Source organism: Oncorhynchus nerka, linkage group LG5 (genome assembly GCF_034236695.1).
Source record: "Oncorhynchus nerka isolate Pitt River linkage group LG5, Oner_Uvic_2.0, whole genome shotgun sequence".
Taxonomy (NCBI): domain Eukaryota; kingdom Metazoa; phylum Chordata; class Actinopteri; order Salmoniformes; family Salmonidae; genus Oncorhynchus; species Oncorhynchus nerka.
The window spans coordinates 53,180,616-53,205,219 of record NC_088400.1 but is presented as its reverse complement, the minus strand read 5'-3'; the positions used below and the strand labels follow the sequence as shown (position 1 = coordinate 53,205,219).

The 24,604-nt window shown below is 42.4% G+C and overlaps 1 protein-coding gene, 1 long non-coding RNA gene and 1 pseudogene across 2 annotated transcripts; all 3 read left to right on the top strand.

Moving 5' to 3' along the window:
* On the top strand, positions 1 to 2,845 carry LOC115129957 (uncharacterized). Its single transcript, XR_003863710.2, has 2 exons — positions 1 to 343; positions 2,561 to 2,845. It is a non-coding gene; the product is annotated as an uncharacterized LOC115129957 (long non-coding RNA).
* Positions 2,846 to 5,205: 2,360 nt separating this feature from the next.
* On the top strand, positions 5,206 to 11,657 carry LOC115129622 (T-cell-specific surface glycoprotein CD28-like). The gene is made up of 4 exons (XM_029660193.2): positions 5,206 to 5,591; positions 7,213 to 7,569; positions 8,381 to 8,520; positions 10,342 to 11,657. The coding sequence occupies exons 1-4, from the start codon at positions 5,507 to 5,509 to the stop codon at positions 10,462 to 10,464; spliced, it is 705 nt and encodes a 234-aa protein (XP_029516053.1). The 5' UTR covers positions 5,206 to 5,506; the 3' UTR covers positions 10,465 to 11,657.
* A 5,526-nt stretch (positions 11,658 to 17,183) lies between these two features.
* On the top strand, positions 17,184 to 22,316 carry LOC115129956 (putative malate dehydrogenase 1B; annotated as a pseudogene).
* The last annotated feature ends 2,288 nt before the right edge of the window (positions 22,317 to 24,604 follow it).

The following is a 24,604-nucleotide window of genomic DNA, read 5'->3' as shown; positions in this document are numbered from 1 at the left end:
ATGTGCAGCAGAGAGTGTTGCTTACAGTTGACGAGGGACAGATTGTTGGTCACAGTGAAGTGACAGGGAAGGATGTTATGAGATGTACGCTGTCATCGTGTGATGAGCATGTGTTGAGTGATGTCTAGGTAGAGCAGAGCAGTCGCTGTCTCGGTCTGTTTGGCATACAGTGTATCGTCACATTTACGCTGATTGTTGTGCACTGTGAAGGGATATCAGGGGAGCTTCAATTTCACAACAAAACTGAGGACTTTCAAGATGAACGTTTACTGGATACCCACAATCCTCCTCTCCCTCTGCCTCTCCAGTGCTGCCAACATGATAAGCTCCCACAACTGTAAAGGTAAGATCTGAGTCTGTTTAGGAGGGTGCAGTGTTATAGAATGTTCAGAGTATTGTGTAGAACAGATATAAATGTCTGTCGGGTAGAATAAGGAATCGTTTCAGCTCTAATTGTTAAATTTCTATCTGAATGTTTCACCATTGGACTTTGTCATTAACGTTCATCTATATTCTCAGTATCAACAAATGTCACATCAGGCAGGATCCATAGCACTACCAGAACATTCTGATAACTGGAACACAAGCAAAAGGTTGACCAATCAAAGGGTTGCAGATCATTCAAGATTGTAATGCTTGCAAAGCTGCATGGTTTTTCAGGTGGGGATGCTAGTTGAAGTTGTTTGGATCTCTCCAATGCATTACTCAAACTACTGTAGTTAAACCCCTATTACAGATGTGGATATGCTTTTACATCTATACTGCAGCGATATTATGAATAGAATAAGCAGGTGTATGTAATGCATTGAATTGGCTGTTTCCTCATTTTGATAGGACTTTGCAGAAATGAATAGGCAGGGGTGACAGGGATGAAACTAAGTGACTCACGTTTTCTATTCCACACAGTTCTGTGACTGCATCTCTCCACCACTTTATGATATCTCTTTCTTTCTCTGAACATGTTCAATATGTGGGTTAAAATACTATGAAATTACAAATCATGAAATATGAATAATCCAGATTTGGGGCTAGGTAAAATATAGTGCCTTTCCTTTGTGTGTGTTTTTTACATTTCCTACACAAGTCACAAGAATGTCCTGACAACATAAGAAAATCAGATAATGTCCTGAATTTGTTAAAATGTTATTTTAGGCTTACGGAGTTAGGGTAAATTGGATTTTGAATGGGAATACATTTTTACTCCCTAACAAGTCTAGAAATTTCACATTAAAAAAAGCTGTGTGTGCATGTGTGCACATGATCAAAGTGAAAAGCAATCTGAATCTTTTGATTCCCCTTGAGATTGCTGCCTGTTGCTGCCCCCCCCCCCCCCCCCCTGAAAAACAAAACAAAATGCTCTTATGATCAGCAACACATTGCTCAGCAACACATTCAGCGTCATCACTGTGTAAGGGCTATTATAAGAGCTATTTGACCATGAAGGAGAGTGATGGAGTGCTGCATCAGATGACCTGGCCTCCACAATCACCCGACCCCAACCCAATTGAGATGGCTTGGGATGAGTTGGACTTCAGAGTGAAGGAAAAGCAGCTAACAAGTGCTCAGCATATGTGAGAACTCCTTCAAGTCTGTTGGTAAAGCATTCCTCATGAAGCTGGTTGAGAGAATGCTAAGAATGTTCAAAGCTGTCATCAAGTCAAAGGGTGGTTACTTTGTTTAACACTTTTTTGGTTACTACATGATACTATATGTGTTATTTAATCGTTTTGATGTCTTCACTATTATTGTACAATGTAGAAAATTGTAACAATAAAGAAAAACCCTTGAATGAGTGTCCCGATGTGTCCAGACTTTTGATTGGTACTGTATATAAAACGACGAGTTGATATATCAAATGACGGAAGATTCAACATTTTGTGCTTTTCAGTAAAACCGAATTCTTGCCACCAACAAATGTTGAATATTTGTGCCATACAATCATCGCAGCTCTGCAGATTTTGTTGTGAGAATACAGAATCAATAAACCATTTGTGCTGCCGGATTCTGGTGTCAGTTTCAGGAATGGCTGAAAAGCATAACATTAATCTAAAATTGACCCTAGAAATGCATTGTTGGGAAATTTGGAGAGACCTGGCCAGTCAATTACTGACATACTCATACTCATAGTAAAAGTATTTATCTTCAACTCACAATCTATCGATTCTATTCGATAGATTCAAAATTCTATGTTAAACATCCACAGCATAGTTGAAAGATACATTGCGTGTAGAAATATACGAAGAGGGTGGCCAGCACAGATAGGTGGGATGGGCTGAGGGAAATTGAGGGTTGGGATGTGGAACTGGAGATAAGTGGGAGAGAAGTTGCTGGGTGGGGGGTTCAATGACAGCTAAAGGTAAAAGTCAAAAACAAAGTCAAAATAAGCACAAAATACAAGTTTAAAAAACACAAAAAAAGTCAAATAATGCAATATAGTATTATCTATTTAAAACATAAGTGATGCATGGAGACAGTTTTATGCAACTACAACTACCACTGCATACATATACACAGCTCACCCTACTCACTTTCCACCTCTTTCTGTGTGTTTGATCCTCAGTTCAGACAGAGTGTTCCCAGAGCGACTACATGAGCACCAAACCCAGAGGAAGGAAGAAGCAGGGGGTCCAGCATTCAATCCGAATGGGACGATACTGACCACAGTCATCCTCAGATCACAATCCTTCTCATACAAACGCTAAACGAGAATTGAGCCTTAATTTGCCTTTGAGAGCTGACTGCTGAAACACACCAGGTTCTTTATGTAAGCCTGTTCTTTAAGTCACGTGGAATACATCTAATTGTACAACTGATTGTGTGTAAATAAAGAGAGTTATCTTATAAATGTGAATCAAATAATTATAGTCTGATGTAATATGATCTTCTGGGAAACTATTGAGAATGGACTCTTGATGTTGTGGGCAGCATACCCCCAACAACAACAAATAATACGAAATGAATGTTCATCTCTCATATCCCCATGCATACGGTAAGTCAACGCGCACACACAAACACACACAGAGACAGGTTAAGCGTATAGACACAGGGACACCCTCAGTGATATGTAGTGCGCGTGTAGCGTAGCTAGATGAAGACCCTAGTGAATGGGTCTCACATGAAACAGTGGTTTCCAAATACGAGGGGACTAAACCACATGCTCTCTCTCTCTGAGAGCCACTGTGGCTTTCATGTATGGGTCAACATAAGGGACTGTCCTACATTGAAACTGACACACTGAATTACAAATCCCTGCTTGTGCTTTAGGTCATGACCTTAATGTAAGGTACATCTCTCTATTTTCACTACGGAACACATTGTGTTAACATGTGTAACTCGGCCGATAAGAAAACGATAGGAAAAAACTTCTGCAATGACAAAAAAAACAAAAAAACACTGCATCATTTCCTGTTTAAGGTTCCCTTGGAGGTTGTTTTTTTGTGCCATTGTGCACTTTTGTATGCATAAGAGGCACTCCTCCTTGATGTTGCACACCTTGCAGTTTCTATGTAGTTAGGGTAAACACACTGCAGCAGACTATGAGGGCTGTACAGGTTTCATTTCACAATGTAGTAGTGAGTATGTCCAAAATGGAAACCTTTTCTCTTTCTCGTGCACTACTTTTGACCAGGGAGTGCGCTATAGGGAATAGGGTTAGCACAAGCTTAGGAGATCTTACACGTTTTATTCTTTGAGATATCATTCAGTTATCGTGAACCTTGTGAATTATAAAGCCTTTTATGTGCTGTATGGGCTTTGTTTAAATGACATAAATGCTTCAAAATGACCAAGATTATCTCATAGAACAAAACGTATATGATCTCCTAAGCCTGTGTTGACCACAGACCTTATTTTTTGGCAATTACCCAAAAACTCCATACATTTTCCCATAGGCTTTGTCCAACGAACCATGGCTGAGTTAGTGCCTACAACAACAAAACAACGCCATTAATATTGCTCTCAATGCGGGACGCCGGATGGCTATAGTGTAGCAGGGCCGTTAGGATCATCATGAAACGATCATCTGCATCGCTTCAGCCTTGACATGACTGACAGTCACGTGTGAGTGTATGATTGTTCTGGGGGAAATTCTGGGTTTGGTGTTTATGTAGTCACTCTGGGAAGACTCCACTCTCTTTAGTCTGAGTTGATGATCATTTACAGACAAATGTAGTAATGAATAATATCATGTGTGGCCCAGTTGGTAGAGCATGATGCTTTGTATGTATGCATGACTGATAAAAGTGTCTGCTAAATGGCACGTTTTATTATTATTTTATGAAGACGTAAATGTAGAGAGGAAAAAGGGTGAGCTACAGTAGGTGTGTGTGTGGGTAAAGTCTACACCTGTTGTATACGGCGCATGTGACAAATCAAATTTGATTTAACTTGTGTGTGTTTGCCTACAGTAGGAGTGGTATTTTTGAGAAAACTTTCCAGTGAGCGTCATTATCCAGAGTCACTTCACATCATACAGATACCTTAATTCAAAATTGAGAGGGCTATAGTTTGTTTGGGGAGACCAGTAAATCTCTCTGACCCCCCCCCCCTCCAAACAAACTATAGCCCTCTCAATTTTGAATTAAGGTATCTGTATGATGTGAAGTGACTCTGGATAATGACGCTCACTGGAAGTTTGGCCTATACAGACAGTCGGCACAACGTGGTGTATGGTTATAGGATTCGGCGCATTACACGTCCGTGATAATATAAGTGCAACATTATGTTAGTTTATCTGACTAACTGACTGACTGACTGTCTGTTGCAGGAGACAGTCACATAACCACAGACAAAACCCACGTTGTGCGATGGTTGTCACTGACAGGTGCTAGGTAGGCCTATATGTAACAACCGCGTGATGAGTAACTCTGCCTGAGACCTGAGACCTGAACGCTTGCATTAGCTCTAGCTCAGCAGGCTAACACAGTCTTGTGGGCAAGACCGAGGTTCGAACCCCGGTCACTCACATTGGTGCTGTAGCCCAGGTGGGTCTCTGCGAGTTCTACCAGAAGCAGTGAAATATGATATAAAGTGAGTCTACATAACAGTCCTGAGATAAGAAGGGCGAAATCAAACATGACTAATGCGATACGAGGTTCCAAGCCCTAACACACAGAGAAGTATCAAATTCAAAGGGCATCAAAGGTCACACACCGTTAGAGGGCGGATACTCTTGTGAAGTTCAGAGTGCACTGCCACAGAGTGCGGATGTTTTTGCCTCAAGAGTCTGTGCAGTCAGTCGCCCTGTTAGATGTGCAGCAGAGAGAGTTGCGTACAGTCGACGAGGGCCAGATTGTTGGTCACAGTGAAGTGACAGGGAAGGATGTTATGAGATGTACGCTGTCATCGTGTGACGAGCATGTGTTGAGTGATGTCTAGGTAGAGCAGAGCAGTCGCTGTCTCGGTCTGGTTGGCATACAGTGTATCGTCACATTTACGCTGATTGTTGTGCACTGTGAAGGGATATCAGGGGAGCTTCAATTTCACCACAAAACTGAGGACTTTCAAGATGAACGTTTACTGGATACCCACAATCCTCCTCTCCCTCTGCCTCTCCAGTGCTGCCAACATGATAAGCTCCCACAACTGTAAAGGTAAGACCTGGGCCTGCTTAAAAGCTCACGTTCTATAGTAGTTATGACTGAAAATATGATGTATTATATATACTAAGTACTATCCATCCAGATGTAATGTACATGTAACAACAAAATAAAAACCTGGGGGGGATCGATATGGGCCAAAATTAATAAATAAAAAGCTCTGGGCCAGTTCAGGAACGTTATAAAATGTTCATATACAAATGTATTATGTAGAATAGATATGAATGTCTGTCAGGTAAAATAGGGAATCGTTTCAGCTCTAATTATTACATTTCTATCTGAATGTTTCACCCATGAACTTTGTCATCTATATTCTAAGTATTCAACAAATGTCACATCAGGCAGGATCCATAGCACTACCAGAACATTCTGATAACTGGAACAAAAGCAAAAGGTGGACCAATCAAAGGGTTGCAGATCATTCAAATTGCAATGCTTGCAGAGTTGCATGGTTTTATTAGATGTGGATGCTAGTTGCAGTGGTTTGAATTCCTCCAACGCATTACTCAAACTACTGTAGTTAAACCCCTATTACAGATGTGGATATGCTTTTACATCTATACTGCAGCGATATTATGAATAGAATAAGCAGGTGTATGTAATGCATTGAATTGGCTGTTTCCTCATTTTGATAGGACTTGCAGAAATGAAACGGCAGGGGTGGGGGTGACAAGGATTCAACTAAATGACTCACATTTTCTATTCCACACAGTTACGGGACTGCCTCTCTCCACCACTTTTTGAAATCTCAGGCCACAACAGTTGTTTTGGAGAATGTTCAATGTGTGGGTTAAAATACTGTGAAATTATGCATGTGAATAATCCAAACATGAGAGTATGGCCTCAGAAGCCATTTCCTGTGTGTGTGTGTGTGTGTGTGTGTGTGTGTGTGTGTGTGTGCGTGCGTGCGTGCGTGCGTGCGTGCGTGCGTGCGTGCGTGCGTGCGTGCGTGTGTGTGTTTTACTATCCTTGTGAGTTCCAAAAGTCCTCAGAAGTTCGCTAAAATTCTGATAATGTTTAACAAGTAAAATAGTTATTTTAGGCTTAGGGGTTAGGTTCAGGGTTAGGGATAGAATTAAGTTTAGGTTTAGAATTGGGGTTAGGGTTTAGGAGTTAAGGTTAGGGTTAGGGAGAATAGGATTTTGAATGGGAATCCATTGTTAGTCCCTCAAAAGTCCTCACAGGTATAGAAATACATAGCTGTGTATGTGTGTGTGTTCAAGATCAAAGAGACAAGCAATTTGGCAAATGACAGGAGTGGCAAGGAGTGGAACGTTAGCTAAAAAGACTGGTAACCAGAGTACGTTTCTACTAGCCTGGTCCCAGATCTGTTGACAGTGACTCAAATGCTGTCATTGTCAAGCTAAAAAGTCTGGTCTCACAAAAATTTGTTTGGCATGACAATTCTATCAGGACTTGGCAAGAGAGCAGAAACAGACTGGCACCCAGGCTAGGTTTACACCCCATTGCACTCACCAAATCTTGCTGTTTCAGATCAGTGATTTCTTCAAGGAAAGACGGAGGGAAGTATTTAAACATAGCCCTTGTCTACTTCCCCCTGATATAACGCACACAACTGACGGCCTCTGTTTGACTTTTGACCTTCCCTCACCAGACAAGCTCAGAACGTTCCATGTGGTCCGTGTGTCTGTCAACGGCACTGCATCGGTCAGCTGCCCCAACCTGACAGGCAAGGACCAGGAGGAAATGAGATTCCACCTTTACTTGGGCTTGGTCGAGGTTGGCAACCACACTCACGACAGTGCTCACAACCACAACTCCACAGAGACCGTGAGTCCTGTTGGGGAGGGTCTGGGGCTGAGGGTGAACGAACAGGACCATACGGTCAGTTTTGTCCTCTCTGGAATGACCACGGAGCGCGCTGGGGTCTATACCTGTGAGGGGCAACCCATGTACCCACCTCCCATTGAGAAAGTACAAGACGAGACTCAGACTGTGGTCCTGGTTGAAGGTATGTTTACTTCAAAAGGAACTAATCTATTGCAAGCACACACAAATGCACACGCATGCGCGCAGGCATGCATGCACGCACGCACAGTAGTTCAAAATGCTATATCTTGATTTGAAGGAATATACACTGAGTGTACAAAGCATTAGGAACACCTGCTCTTTCCATGACAAAGACTGATCAGGTAAATCCAGGTGAAAGCTATGGTCCCTTAATGATGTCACCTGTTAAATCCACGTCAATCAGTGTAGATGAAGGGGAGGAGACAGGTTGAAGAAGGATTTTTAAGCCTTGAGACAATTGAGACCTGGATTGTGTATATTTGCCAATCAGAGGGTGAATGGGCAAGACAAAGATTTAAGTGCATTTGGACAGAATATGGTAGTAGGTGCCAGACACATCGGTTTGAGTGTGTCAAGAACTGCAACGCTGCTGTGTTTTTCATGCTCACTTGACACAACTGTGGGAAGCGTTGGAGTCAACATGGGCCAATATCCCTACGGAACGCTTTCGACACAATGTAGAGTCCATGCTCCGACGAATTGAGGCTGTTCTGAGGGCAAAAGGGGATGCATCTCAATATTAGGAAGGTGTTCCTAATGTTTATGCATTTAGTGTATATTCTAAATGATGTACTTGTGCTTAAAGGCCAAACGGGCCAGTTTCCTAGACCTAGATAATGTTATTTATTTGACTTAAAATGCACTTTCAGTGTAAAAACTCAATTACCCCAGGAGTATACTTAATCTGGATCTGTAAAACTACCCCTTGAAGTTGAAAACTTACATCTCTCTCTCTCTGATTGGTTGGTCAGCATACCAGTGCCAGGCAGGAAAGACTGTGGGATGTGTAGGCTCTAGAGTGGATGGTGTCCCTGTTTGGGCATGGGTGCTGGGGTTCTGGATCACCATCATCTATGGCCTGGCTGTCACTGTCATCGCCTTTGTCATCTGGGTAAGTGGCATCTCGCTTCCTTTACTCAGAGAGATGGTAACTTGTCTTACATCCATGAGGTGCTGCCTCCTGAGATAAAAAAAATATATAAGTAATCTCTCAAGCCTTGGCATAAATTCAATGCATAATGAACTATTTAGTCCAAGAATGTAATATAGAATACAGGACCAGTCAAAAGTCATCACACCTACTCACCTACTCATTTTTGTTACTATTTTCTGCATTGTAGAATAATAGTGAAAACATCAAAACTATGAAATAACACATATGGAATCATGTAGTAACCAAAAAAAGTTTTTTTTAAATCTAAATATATTTTATATTCCCTTTGCCTTGATGACAGCTTTGCATAGTCTTGGCATTCTCTCAGCCAGCTTCACCTGGAATGCTTTTCCAACAGTCTTGAAGGAGTTCCCACATGTGCTGAGCACTTGCTGGCTGCTTTTCCTTCACTCTGCGGTCCAACTCATCCCAAACCATGAGGTCAGGTGATTGTGGAGGCCAGGTCATCTGATGCAGGACTCCATCACTCTCGTTCTTGGTCAAATAGCCTTTACATCGCCCAGAGGAGTGTTTTGGGTCATTGTCCTGTGAATTTTCCCACAAAGCGCAAACCAGATGGAATGGCGTATCGCTGCTGAATGCTGTAGTAGCCATGCTGGTTAAGTGTGCCTTGAATTCTAAATAAATCACTGACAGTGTCACCAGAAAAGCACCCCCATACCGTCACACCTCCTCCTCCATGCTTCACGGTGGGAACCACACATGCAGGAATCATCTGTTCACTTACTCTACGTTTCACAGACACGGCGGTTGGAACCAAAATTCTCAAATTTGGACTCCTCAGACCAAAGGACAGATTTCCACCAGTCTAATGTCCTCATGTTTCTTGGCCCGAGCAAATCTCTTCTTCTTATTGGTGTCCTTTAGTAGTGGTTTCTTTGCAGCAATTTGACCATGAAGGCCTGATTCACGCAGTCTCCTCTGAACAGATGATGTTGAGATGTGTCTATTACTTGAACTCTGTGAAGCATTAATTTGGACTGCAATCTGAGGTGCAGTTAACTCTAATGAACTTATCCTCTGTAGCAGAGGTAACTCTTGGTCTTCCTTTCCTTTGGCAGTCCTCATGAGAGCCAGTTTCATCATAGCGCTTGATGGTTTTTGCAACTGCACTTGAAGAAACTTTCAAAGTTCTTGACATCTTCTGAATTGACTGACCTTCATGTCTTAAAGTAATGATGGACTGTAATTTCTCTTTGCTTATTTGAGCTGTTCTTGCCATAATATGGACTTGGTCTTTTACCAAATAGGGCTATCTTTTGTATACCACCCCTACCTTGTCACAACACAACTGATTGGCTCAAACGCATTAAGAAGGAAAGACATTTCACATATGAACTTTTAACAAGGCACACCTGTTAATTGAAATGCATTCCAGGTGACTTCCGCATGAAGCTGGTTGAGAGAATGCCAAGAGTGTGCAACGCTGTCATCATGGCAAAGGGTAGCTACTTTGAAGAATCTCCAATATAAAATATATTTAGATTTATTTAACACTTTTTGGGTTACTACATGATTCCATATATGTTATTTCATAGTTTTGATGTCTTCACTATTCACTATCTTCACTATTATTCTACAATGTAGAAAATAAAGACAAACCCTTGAATGAGTAGGTGTGTCCAAACTTTTGACTGGTACTGTATGTATTGAAAACACAAGTGATACATGGAGACAGATTTATGCAACTACCACTGCATACATATACAGAGCTCACCCTACTCATTCTCCACCTCTTTCTGTGAATTTGATCCTCAGCTCAGACTGAGGAGAGTGAAGTGTTCCCAGAGCGACTACATGAACATCAAACCTAAAGCTCCACTCAGGGGGCCCAGGAAGAAGCAGGGGGTCCAGCATCCAATCCGAATGGGACGATACTGATCAGTCATCCTCAGACAAAAGCAACACGAGAGTCGAGCCTTCATTGGCCCTTGAGGGCTGACTGGAGAAACAGACAAAGTTCTTTATGTAAATACAAAAGCTAGCTCTTCAAATTATGTGGTGTACATCTAATTGTTCATCTGATTGTGTGTAAATAAAGAGAGTTATCTTAGAAATGTTAATCAAATAATTATAGTCTGATGTAATATGATCTTCTGGGAAACTATTGAGAATGGACTCTTGAAGTTGTGGGCAGCATACTATATAAGAAAATATCCCCATGCATACTGTAGAGAACGAACACACGCCAACACACACAATTTGGTTATGCGTACAGTCACAGGGATATCCTCTTCGATTTGTAGTGGGTGTGTAGGAAGACCCTAGCTCTGTGGTGAATGGGTCTCACAGGAAACAGTGGTTCCCAAATATGAGGGGACTGAACCACATTTTCACACACTCTCTCTGAGAGCCACTGATTGTCGTGTACAGTATATGTATCAAAATAAGGGACTATCTTACATTGAAACTGGCATACTGAATTATTAAATCCCTGCTTGTCCTTTTAATGGACTAATTCTTTGTTACTATACTTAAGTTTTTTTTTTTTTTTTTTACTTTATTTAACTACACAAGTCAGTTAAGAACAAACTCTTATTTTCAATGACGGCCTAGGAACAGTGGGTTAACTGCCTGTTCAGGGGCAGAACGACAGATTTGTACCTTGTCAGCTCGGGGATTTGAACTTGCAACTTTCCGGTTACTAGTTCAACGCTTTAACCACCAGGCTGGTGGTTCTGGTGGTTCAAATCGAGCATCGAGCATTCCCCAGCTACAGGCCTCTCTCAACTGTTTCAGTGTATTGCAATATGGTCACGACTTCTGCCAAAGTCAGTCCCTCTCCTTGTTAGGGTGGTGTTAGGTGGTCGAGGTCACCGACGTTCTAGCCATCATTGATCCATTTTTCATTTTCCATTGGTTTTGTCTTGTCTTCCTACACACCTGGTTCCAATCCCATCAATTACATGTTGTGTATTTAACCTTTTGTTTGTCCTTGTCGGAGATTGTTTGTTGTATGTAGGTGTTTATTGTTATTCTGGTGTGCGATGGTTTTTGCACCCTCTATTTGTTATTTTGTTTACTTTGGTTTTCGGAGGTTTTGATGTTTATTAAACAGCTCCGTTTTTACCAAGTTCATTCTCCTGCGCCTGACTTCCCTGCCACCAGCACGCACCACATTACAAATATTTTAGTTTTAACCATTGTTTAACCAGATTTTTATAGAACAACTTACAACTCGTCCTTTAAGGGTTAACTTAAGTAACTCAGCCACAAGGAAACGTTAAAATACAAACAAAACTGCTGTAATGACAAAAACAAAAAAAACACACCTAGCATCACTTCCTGTCTACTGTTTCCTTGGAGGCTTGCGTTTTGTGCCATTGTGCACTAGAGTATGCGTAAGAGGGACTGCACACTGATGTTGCACACCTTGTAGTTTCTATGTAGATAGGGCAAACGCATTAAACCAACGGACTATTTTATTTTTTATTTAACCTTTATTTAATCAAGCTGGTGATTCAAATTGAGCATTCCCAAGCTTACAGGCCTCTCTCAACTGTTTCAGTGTATTGCAATATTTTAGTTTTAATCATTGTTTACATATTTTTATAGAACAACTTACAACTCGTCCTTTGAGGGTTAACTTAAGTAACTCAGCCACGAGGAAACATTAAAATACAAGCAAAACTGCTGTAATAACAAAAACAAAAAAACACACCTAGCATCATTTCCTGTCTACTGTTTCCTTGAAGAATGTGTTTTGTGCCATTTTATACTGGAGTATGCATAAAGAGGGACTGCATCTGATGTTGCACACCTTGCAGTTTCTGTGTAGATCGGGCAAACGCATTAAACCAACAGACTGTTACATTTTTTTTAACCTTTATTTAACCAGGAAAAGCCCATTGAGAACCAGAGTCTCTTTCTCAAGGGAGACCTGGCCAAGAAGGCAGCAACAATCAATACATTACATAATTAAAACATACAACAATACAATACAACATGATCCAGCCTAAAAAAAAAGAATTTACACTCCTCTGTAACAGAGTCTCCCATCAATTAATTCAGTGGCACTAACATGTCTAGATGAAACATGGATTGTAGACTATTCAATGCATCTGGTGCACAAGAAGAGAATGCAATCTTGCTTAATACTGTGAATGTCCTGGGGACTTTAAGTAGCAACCACCTAGCAGACCGGGTATGGTAACTGCTGGTGGAGAAGGAGAAGAGACTACAGAGGTAAAGAGGGAGTTTAGGGCTTTGTAGATGAACACATGCAAATGTGTTTTCTGAGCATATAAAGTGAGGTCCAACCTACCATTTGGTACAATGTGCAATGGTGGGTGAGTGACTTGGCATTTGTAATAAAGCGCAAGGATGCATGATAAACAGTCCAGTCTCTGTAAGACAGAGGAGGTTGCATGCATATACAACAAGTCACCAAAATCAATTACAGCGAGAGGGCTGTACAGGCTATGAGGTGTACAGGTTTCATGTCGCAATGAAACAGTAGCCACATACAAAACGGCACCTTCTCTCTTTATAGTGCACAATTTTTATATTATATACTACATATACTGTATACTACAGTGCATTCGTGAAGTATTCAGACCCCTTGACTTTTTCCAAATTTTGTTACATTACAGCCTTATTCTAAAATGGATTAAATTGTCCCCCCCCCCATTTTTGCAAATGTATTGAAAATCAAAACTGAAAATCAGATCAAATCAAATTGTATTTGTCCCATACACGTGTTTAGCAGATGTTATTGCGGGTGTAGCAAAATGCTTGTGTTTCTAGCTCTAACAGTGCAGTAATATCTAACAGTAATATCTAACAATTTCACAACAATATACACAAATCTAAAGTAAAGGAATGGCATTAAGAATATATAAATATTTGGGAGAGTAATGTCAGAATGGCAAAGACTAAGATACAGTAGAATAGGATAGAATACAGTATATACAGTGGGGAGAACAAGTATTTGATAAACTGACGATTTTGCAGGTTTTCCTACTTACAAAGCATGTAGAGGTCTGTAATTTTTTATCATAGGTACACTTCAACTGTGAGAGACGGAATCTATAACAAAAATTCAGAAAATCACATTGTATGATTTTTAAGTAATTCATTTGCATTTTATTGCATGATATAAGTATTTGATCACCTACCAACCAGTAAGAATTACGGCTCTCACAGACCTGTTCATTTTTCTTTAAGAAGCCCTCCTGTTCTCCACTCATTACCTGTATTAACTGCACCTGTTTGAACTCGTTACCTGTATAAAAGACACCTGTCCACACACTCAATCAAACAGACTCCAACCTCTCAACAATGGCCAAGACCAGGGAGCTGTGTAAGGACATCAGGGATAAAATTGTAGACCTGCACAAGGCTGGGATGGGCTACAGGACAATAGGCAAGCAGCATGGTGAGAAGGCAACAACTGTTGGCGTAATTATTAGAAAATGGAAGAAGTTCAAGATGATGGTCAATCACCCTCGGTCTGGGGCTCCATGCAAGATCTCACCTCGTGGGGCATCAATGATCATGAGGAAGGTGAGGGATCATCCCAGAACTACACGGCAGGACCTGGTCAATGACCTGAAGAGAGCTGGGACCACAGTCTCAAAGAAAACCATTAGTAACACACTATGCCGTCATGGATTAAAATCCTGCAGTGCACGCAAGGTCCCCCTGCTCAAGCCAGAGCATGTCCAGGCCCGTCTGAAGTTTGCCAATGACCATCTGGATGATCCAGAGGAGGAATGGGAGAAGGTCATGTGGTCTGATGAGACAAAAATAGAGCTTTTTGGTCTAAACTCCACTCGCCGTGTTTGGAGGAAGAAGAAAAATGAGTACAACCCCAAGAACACCATCCCAACCGTGAAGCATGGAGGTGGAAAATCATTCTTTGGGGATGCTTTTCTGCAAAGGGGACAGGACGGCTGCACCCTATTGAGGGGAGGATGGATGGGGCCATGTATCGCAAGATCTTGGCTAACAACCTCCTTCCCTCAGTAAGAGCATTGAAGATGGGTCGTGGCTGGGTCTTCCAGCATGACAACGACCCGAAACACACAGCCAGGGCAACTAAGGAGTGACTCCGTAAGAAGCATCTCAAGGTCCTGGAGTGGCCTAGCCAGTCTCCAGACCTGAACCCAATAGAAAATCTTTGGAGGGAGCTAAAAGTTTGTATTGCCCAGGAACAGCCCCGAAACCTGAAGGATCTGGAGGTCTGTATGGAGGAGTGGGCCAAAATCCCTGCTGCAGTGTGTGCAACCCTGGTCAAGAACTACAGGAAACGTATGATCTCTGTAATTGCAAACAAAGATTTCTGTACCAAATATTAAGTTCTGCTTTTCTGATGTACCAAATACTTATGTCATGCAATAAAATGCAAATGAATTTCTTAAAAATCATACATGGTGATTTTCTGGATTTTTGTTTTAGATTCCGTCTCTCACAGTTGAAGTGATAAAAATTACAGACCTCTACATGCTTTGTAAGTAGGAAAACCTGCAAAATCGGCAGTGTATCAAATACTTGTTCTCCCCACTGTACATATATGAGTAATGCAAAATATGTCAATATTATTAAAGTGGCCAGTGATTCCATGTCTATGTATATAGGGCAGCAGCCTCTAATGTGTAAGTGGTGGCTATTTTAACAGTAATTAACTGCTTGATGGCCTTGAGATAGAAGCTGTTTTTCAGTCTCTTGGTTCCAACTTTGATGCACCTGTAGTGATCTCTCCTTCTGGATGATAGTGGGGTGAACAGGCAGTGGCTCGGGTGGTTGTTGTCCTTGATGATCTTTTTGGCCTTCCTGTGACATCGGGGGGTGTAGGTGTCCTGGAGAGCAGGTAGTTTGCCCCCGGTGATGCGTTGTGCAGACCTCACTACCCTCTGGAGAGCCTTACGGTTGTGGGCGGAGAAGTTGCCGTACCAGGCGGTGATACAGCCCGACAGATGCTCTCGATTGTGCATCTGTAAAAGTTTGTGAGTGTTTTTGGTGACAATCCAAATTTCTTCAGCCTCCTGAGGTTGTAACAGGCGCTGTTGCGCCTTCTTCACCACGCTGTCTGTGTGGGTGGACCATTTCAGTTTGTCCGTGATGTGTACACCGAGGAACTTAAAACTTTCCACATTCTCCACTACTATCCTGTTGATTTTTTTTTATATATTTTTTTATTTCACCTTTATTTAACCAGGTAGGCTAGTTGAGAACAAGTTCTCATTTGCAACTGCGACCTGGCCAAGATAAAGCATAGCAGTGTGAACAGACAACACAGAGTTACACATGGAGTAAACAATTAACAAGTCAATAACACAGTAGAAAAAAAATGGGCAGTCTATATACAATGTGTGCAAAAGGCATGAGGAGGTAGGCGAATAATACAATTTTGCAGATTAACACTGGGGTGATAAATGATCAGATGGTCATGTACAGGTAGAGATATTGGTGTGCAAAAGAGCAGAAAAGTAAATAAAAATTTAAAAAAAAACAGTATAAAAACAGTATGGGAATGAGGTAGGTGAAAATGGGTGGGCTATTTACCAATAGACTATGTACAGCTGCAGCGATCGGTTAGCTGCTCGGATAGCTGATGTTTGAAGTTGGTGAGGGAGATAAAAGTCTCCAACTTCAGCGATTTTTGCAGTTCGTTCCAGTCACAGGCAGCAGAGTACTGGAACGAAAGGCGGCCAAATGAGGTGTTGGCTTTAGGGATGATCAGTGAGATACACCTGCTGGAGCGTGTGCTACGGATGGGTGTTGCCATCGTGACCAGTGAACTGAGATAAGGCGGAGCTTTACCTAGCATGGACTTGTAGATGACCTGGAGCCAGTGGGTCTGGCGACGAATATGTAGCGAGGGCCAGCCGACTAGAGCATACAAGTCGCAGTGGTGGGTGGTATAAGGTGTTTTGGTGACAAAACGGATGGCACTATGATAGACTGCATCCAGTTTGCTGAGTAAAGTGTTGGAAGCCATTTTGTAGATGACATCGCCGAAATCGAGGATCGGTAGGATAGTCAGTTTTACTAGGGTAAGCTTGGCGGCGTGAGTGAAGGAGGCTTTGTTGCGGAATAGAAAGCCGACTCTTGATTTGATTTTCGATTGGAGATGTTTGATGTGAGTCTGGAAGGAGAGTTTGCAGTCTAGCCAGACACCTAGGTACTTATAGATGTCCACATATTCAAGGTCGGAACCATCCAGGGTGGTGATGCTAGTCGGGCATGCGGGTGCAGGCAGCGATCGGTTGAAAAGCATGCATTTGGTTTTATTCGCGTTTAAGAGCAGTTGGAGGCCACGGAAGGAGTGCTGTGGATGGGGGGTGCACCCTCTGCTGTTTCCTGAAGTCCACGATCATCTCCTTTGTTTTGTTGACGTTGAGTGTGAGGTTATTTTCCTGACACCACACTCCAAGGGCCCTCACCTCCTCCCTGTAGGCCGTCTCGTCGTGGTTGGTAATCAAGCCTACCACTGCAGTGTCGTCTGCAAACTTGATGATTGAGTTGGAAGCGTGCATGGCCACGCAGTCATGGGTGAACAGGGAGTACAGGAGAGGGCTGAGCACGCACCCTTGTGGGGCCCCAGTTTTGAGGATCAGCGGGGTGGAAATTTAGTTTCCTATCCTCACCACCTGGGGATGGCCCGTCAGTATGTCCAGGACCCAGTTGCACATGGCGGGTTCAAGACCCAGGGTCTCGAGCTTAATGACGAGTTTGGAGGGTACTATGGTGTTAAATGCTGAGCTGTAGTCGATGAACAGCATTCTTACGTAGGTATTCCATTTGTCCAGATGGGTTAGGGCAGTGTGAAGTGTGATTGCAATTGCTTCGTCTGTTGGGGCGGTAAGCAAATTGGAGTGGGTCTAGGGTGTCAGGTAGAGTGGAGGTGATACGATTTTTGACTAGTCTCTCAAAGTCATTTAGCTCAGTTACCTTAGCTTTCTTGAGAACTGGAACAATGGTGGCCCTCTTAAAGCATGTGGGAACAGCAGCCTGGGATAAGTATTGATTGAATATGTCCTTAAACACACCAGCCTGCTGGTCTGCGCATGCCGTGAGGATGCGGCTAGGGATGCCCCCTGGACCGGCAGCCCTGCGAGAGTTAACACGTTTAAATGTTTTACTCAAGTCGGCCACGGAGAAGGAGAGCCCACAGTCTTTGGTAGCGGGCCATGTTGGTGGCACTGTATTGTCCTCAAAGTGCGCAACAAAGTTGTTTAATTTGTCTGGGAGGAAGATGTCGATGTCCGCGACGGGGCTGGTTTTCTTTTTGTAATCCGTAATTGTCTGCAGACCCTGCCACATGTCTTGTGTTTGAGCTGTTGAATTGGGACTCCACTTTGTCTCTATACTGACGCTTTGCTTTTTTGATTGCCTTACGGAGGGAATAACAACACTGTTTGTATTCAGCCATGTTTCCAGTCGCCTTGCCATGATTAAATGCGGTAGTACGTGCTTTCAGTTTGCGCGAATGCTGTCATCAATCCACGGTTTCTGGTTAGGAAAGGTTTTAATAGTCACAGTGGGTACAACATCTCCTATACACGTCCTTATAAACTCACCGAATCAGTGTATACGTCAATGTTATTGTCTGAGGCTACCCGGGAACATATCCCAGTCCACGTGATCAAAGCAACATTGAAGCATGGAATCCAATTGTTCAGACCAGATTTGGATAGACCTAAGCACGGGCGTTTCCTGTTTTGGTTTCTGCCTATAGAAGGGGAGCAACAAGATGGAGTCATGGTCAGATTTGCCAAAGGAGGGTGGGGGAGGGCCTTGAATGCATTGCGGAAGTTAGAGTAGCAGTGGTCGAGTGTGTTACTCAGTCGTGCACTGCAATCGATATGCTGATAGAATGTAGTTATATCCTTAAAATCCCCAGCTACAATAAATGCAGCCTCAAGATATGGTTTCCAGTTTGCATAAAGTCCAGTGAAGTTCCTTGATGGCCGTCTTGGTATCAGCTTGCGGGGGGACATACACAGCTGTGACGATAACTGAGGAGAGTTCTCTTCGGAGATAATACGGTTGGCATTTGATTGTGAGCAATTCTAGGTCAGGTGAACAAAAGGACTTGAGCTCTTGTATGTTGTTACAATTACACCATGAGTCGTTAATCATCAAACATTCAACCCCACTGTCACGTGTGCTCCCTCTCCGGCCTCTAGGTCACCAGGCTGCTTGTTATTGCGCACACCTGTCACCATCGCGTCATCAGACTTACCTGGACTCCATCACTTCCCTGATTACCTTCCCTATATATGTCACTCCCTTTGGTTCCTTCCCCAGGCGTCATTGTTTCTGTTTCTTGTTTGTGTGCTGTTTGTGTTTCTTGTTTTGTATTATGTTCTGTTTATTTTATTAAAACACTCACTCCCTGAACTTGCTTCCAGACTTTCAGAGCACATCGTTATAGAATGACGCCTCACCTAGTGAAGCATCAGGGAGTGTTTATTCATTTTTTTATAATTAATTTTTTGGGTGGGAATGACGTCGGGTCCGGGAGCCGTTACAGGCTCTCATGCCTTAGACAGATTGCCAGGCTCCCCTGCCTCCGCCGGCTCGTCAGGCTCTCATGCTTCAGCCGGATTGCCAGGCTCCCCTGCCTCAGCTGGTCTGTCAGGTTCCCTCGCTCCAGCCGGCGACAGGTTCAACTGATGATGAAGATTGCAACAGAGAACCTCCTGACACAGGAGCTGTGCATGAAGGAGGAGGTGTACCATCAGAGCCTCATCAAGCCACTGCACATACGGATCAGCAGGTACGTAGGGAAGCTAGCTGCGTCTCAATGTGAGGCAGGGCTGGGATCAATTCCATTTCAATTGAGTCAATTCAGGAAGTAAAGTGACATTTATATTGCCATTGAAAATATTAGAAAATGTTTGGCTCAAATATGTTTGTCTTGTACAGAAGTCATAGGCAGAGGACCTGGCCCTCCCACAGCTCCATAAAGTCACTGTCTACACAGAGCTGCACCAGGCTTTCCAACAAGCACACTTCATCATCCTCCTGGATTTTTTAAACATTTATTTGTACCTTTATTTAACTAGGCAAGTCAGTTAAGAACAAATTCTTATTTTCAATGACAGCCTAGGAACAGTGGGTTAACTGCCTGTTCAGGGGCAGAACGACAGATTTGTACCTTGTCAGCTCGGGGAATTGAACTCGCAACCTTTCGGTTACTAGTCCAACGCTCTAACCACTAGGCTACCCTGATAGTTGGCCTGAGGACAGAGAGGGTGGAGGATGAGGAAGAAAGCAAGGTTTGTAGTTTGAATGGCTCGTAGGTTAGTTAGAGCACGGTGAAAGCAACACCAGGGTTGTGGGTTGGATTCTTGTATCATCCACTCCACATACGCTGAACATATGTCCAGTTCTTTCAGTGTTGACAGTTCTTTAAGTTGCTTTGGATAAAAGTGTCTGCTAAATGAACATATTATTTTCAAGGTGAGAAAGGTGTCGGAGCGTTATCAACTGTATGGGCACCTCGACGACGAAAGGGCGCACATGAACGTGGCGGTGATTGTGGCTGGGAACTCCTCGGTTAACCTGAAGTGCTCCCTTTTGCTAGAGAATGCTCCCTCGGTTGACAGCGGACGCTTTGTGGGCATGACAACTCAACTGGAGTACGAGGCGGGGCCCACATTGCACAGAAGCTGTCTGTGAAGACTGCAGGTAACAAATCAAAATTGTACATTTACATACATTTTGCTCTCATACTTAGTCAGTGCATTCAACTAAAGTAGACGACAACAACATATCCCAGTCATTCCAAGTGAAACCTTCCTCAAATCAACTTTTTTTCCTTCATTTTTTCATTACCGTTACATTTGTATCTATAAAATGGATAACATATTCACCTTAAATTGGAGAAAAAAAACCCTCAAACATTAATGTGATTCTTCTTTATCATTTCTGTCAGATGTGACAGATGTCATCGGTTGGGGCAACATCAGCGGCAGTTCCCATGTTGACCTACAGAGGGCGAAGGTTTTCCAATACGAAGGGGCCATCTGGGGACCATCAGATTTTCTCAGCCAGTCCTAGAGATTATATATGACAGGTAACTTAACTGTTTGCCAATAGGTTATTGCCAAATTGTTTATCAATGAGTCTGTACTGTTCCTCTAGTCTGTTTGTGCTGTATAGCCAACTCCTATGGTCGTTGTTATGACAAAATGTCCTTAGGATTTGGCAAGACAGCACCGTCAGATCTGGGACGAAGCTACGGTTCCTGTGCTATTTCATTAAAAAATAAATAAAAGGAGAGCCGCACACTCTAGGAGCTCAGATGCAAAAATTGTATGTCCAACGTTTCGACAGACAAGCTGTCTTCACCTGTGCTATTTCATACCTATATTCAACTACCATAAAAATACCACTGCACTACGTTTTGATAATACATGTCATCAGTGCTCTAGTTCTAACACACACATAGTACACAAATTTTGAATACCTTTTTTTTCTCAAAGGAAATGGCTACAGTCTGACTTTCTGAATTTGGTCAGTTCCCAACATGCCACTGTAGCCTCCAAGTCCCAGAGGGCTACAGCCATATCAGCCACTAATAGGATCATTGCAGTTCTAAAGGCCTGGAACTGCAACTCTTCTGCTATAAGGAAGTCCTCTCCTTTGGCATACTCAGCACATGTAGGGTTAAAAGTCAACATAGTGACAGCTGCAGGTAGGAGGGAATAATACTAGTCTGGTCCCAGATCTGTTTGTGCAGACGTGCCAACTCCTTTAGTCATTGACATGACTTAGCTATAGAAAGACTGCATCATTAAGCCTGATCCTAGATCTGTTTGTGCTGTAACATTAGTATTGACAACAGCCATAGGATTTGGCTATTGCAGCACCTAAAGATCTGGGACAAGGGTATGTAGTAATTGTATATATATTGTATCAGCATTTTATATAATGTGTTTCAGGATAAGTTTCAATGTCACAAGCACAAGTAGAATGAAATGCCTTTTTTGCAAACTCTTAACACAACAATGCAGTAATCAACAACAAACGTAATACTAAAAATAACAAGGTATAACAAAAACATACAATAAATAAGAACACAAGAAAGTAAGTAAGCATACTAAATAAGTGCTTCCTATGAAGCCTATAGCCTGTATTCATAGTGTCTGAGTATGAGTGCTGATTTAGGATCAGGTCCCGCCCTCTGTTAATTTATTATGATCTAAAAGGTTAAACTGATCCTAGATCAGCACTCCTTCTCTAAGACACTTTATGAATAAAGGCCCTGATATCGGTCTTCTCTTGGCCTCTCTGCAGGACAGTACAACCTCCCAGCTGGTGTAGTATTCTCAATGCCAGTGAGCCTCCAGGATGGTAGATGGTCTGTGTTGTCTGATGTAATTGGTGATGAGAAGAGGGCCACACTGCAGATTGCTGCAGACCAACTCAGGGAGGTGAGTATAGTAACTAGGACACAGACACAGCAATCACATTGTGTCTCATAGCTTAGTATGCTTCTGTGCCAGTGTTTTTAGATTATTTCCCAGGACCTTTAATATTTCAATTGAAACCAATTAAATCCCAAATATTTTTAGGAGGGAGGCACAGTGGTAAGAGTGTGTGTGTGTCTGTGGGGGCAGGGGAAACATCTGTACTGCATTGCCCTCATTCCTTTGGATTAATTGATTTTTCATGAACTTTAATTGCAAAGTAATGTTTCTTTTGTGTTTATACTATTTTGTTTACACTATCCCTAGGAGAAAGATCTTGCTTCAAGGACAAGAAAAGACACTGCATGAATTTACACTAGTTTCTGACGCACTTCCTGTCAGAGTTGTAATATGTTTGTTCAAAATAAACAATGCTCTTTATACTTTTTGATAAAGACATCTGATATTTATTTGCGTATTAAGGTATTCAAGGTTGAATGTTTTACATTTTTGGTGACTAAATAGTGATGACCTCAATGCATTATATCATCATCACTGGACTTCTGGTTGCACCTTTCCCCACTGCATCCTTCTTCCCCACTGCATCCTTCCCCTTCAACTCATTGTTTGAGCTATGAAGTTATTTTTACATAGTTCATGCCATTCTCAGATTCCATGTCTGTAAGCCTTATGTAAGTGGGGTTTGAATCCGAAATCGTCCACATCAGACCTAAGGGCAAAGGCTGGAACGCCAAGGTTCTAGTGAGGAATGTTTGCAGAGTTGCATGTCTCGTTTTCAAGAGGCTCTGCTTACCAAGTGTTCATGTCAGTACTGTAACACAGCACTGACCAAGATAATTCACCATTCGTTCACATTGACACCCTCCTAGTGCTTCGAACCAACTAGAAATCATTCATTTTAAACAAGAGGGTCTTAGCTTGCCCATGTTCAACACCTTGAGATGTATTTAGATAAAAAAAGAACAAGGCTTTGTCTTTTTTAGCTCAGGCAGTGCAACTACACTTGAACCCCTGTCAGACTTCCGCAGAGGAAATTCACGCCACATGTTAGACCTGAAACTCACCACAGGCGTTTGCATATTTGAGTTTTGACTCAAAATGGGGGGTGCTGTATTGAAGCCACAGCGCAAAAATCTTGCATTTATAAATGACTACTTTCCTTTTTTTCACAATTATTATATTACAGACACCTTAAGAATTGACTGATTTACACAGGGTTGAATGCAGTGATTTTCACAAACTGCAGGTTTGGTACATCAAAACACCTTTAGGGTGAATTTAACCACTTCTGGTTGCTCCAGGAAGCTTAGAATCAACACTCATAATGGCCTGATGAATTGTCATCGAAAACAGGTTCATAAGGCATTCATAACCCACATAGGCTTCAGGTTGAATTTAGGGGAACAGGCAATGTATTCCAATGGGGAGAGATGTCATTGTAAACGGTGAGATGAAAAAAACCTGTTTTCACTGTTAAGGGTTAATGCCACACGGTCAAGGTTAGGCTTGCACAGATCGGGAGGACCTCGGGAATGTTCCTGAGGTCGAATTGTGCTTCTAACCCTAACGGTTCTTTCGCTGTCACCCAAAAGCACTTGAAATTTAGGTCCAGGCCTCATTATGGGCCTACCTTTTTTCACGGTCGCTGCGCTCAGACCGAGCGAGCTATGGTCAAGCGGGGCATCTCGTTGAACTCGGCACAGCCTAGAGATTATGGTAATGCCATTGCAGGCTCTGTGTGTCTTTAAGCTCCACACTGTGCCACTCCATCCTTGCTGTGTGTGTGTGAGAGAGTTTTTTTCATTGACAATCTGTTGGGAGAAATTACTGATTTACAGTTTGAGGGTTGCCTAATCACAGATACGAAGTTTTGGAAACATCTGACCTTTTTAACCCTTCGAAACAGCCCCTATGACCCCAATTTAAGGCACTTCCGGTTGGCACAGGAAGCTAAAAGTGAACGCATATCCTGATTGGGGTAGGCTTTTACAGAATCCTGAGTTTAAAGTCTTTACGTTAATGCATACTTTTAAACTAAACATAATACAAAAATAACTGCATTTTGGGGGGGGGGGGGGGGGGTAAATAAGTAATTTAGTCTAACATTTAATTGAAATACTGTAGAATTCCATTCATTCCTATGGAGGACTGTGCCTACTGGGGAGTGCCAATGTGGCTTCAAAGCCTCAATGTCCAATATATAGCATCAGCAATAAAGGATATGTTAGAGGATATGTAAGTGGGCTGTCTTTTATTTAATTCCCAACCCCCAAACACACAAGAGGCTATAAGCAGCAAAGTGTCAGGAGCAGAGCAGTGCCCCTTGAGCAGTGGGATAGTGCCTTGCACAAGGGCCCAACAACAGGTTTGGGCTGAGTTCTGGTGAAGCAGCAGTTTCACATTGGGGTCAAAAAGGAATGGCTTCACACACACATGTGTGTAGGCTACATTATGTAACTATTTTTATATCATGGTCCATAGATAAACATTGCATGCAATAACACACACACACACACACACATAAACTCAGCAAAAAAAGAAACATCCCTTTATCAGGACCCTGTCTTTCAAAGATCATTCGTAAAAATCCAAATAACTTCACAGATCTTCATTGTAAAGGGTTTAAACACTGTTTT

What these genes read in the sequence shown, in the direction of transcription:
- LOC115129622 (XM_029660193.2), top strand. Translation starts at nt 5,507, where the DNA reads ATGAACGTTTACTGGATACCCACAATCCTCCTCTCCCTCTGCCTCTCC. An exon ending in AAGCTCCCACAACTGTAAAG is followed by an intron (nt 5,592 to 7,212) that starts GTAAGACCTGGG and finishes TTCCCTCACCAG; the next exon opens with ACAAGCTCAGAACGTTCCAT. An exon ending in TCATCGCCTTTGTCATCTGG is followed by an intron (nt 8,521 to 10,341) that starts GTAAGTGGCATC and finishes TTTGATCCTCAG; the next exon opens with CTCAGACTGAGGAGAGTGAA.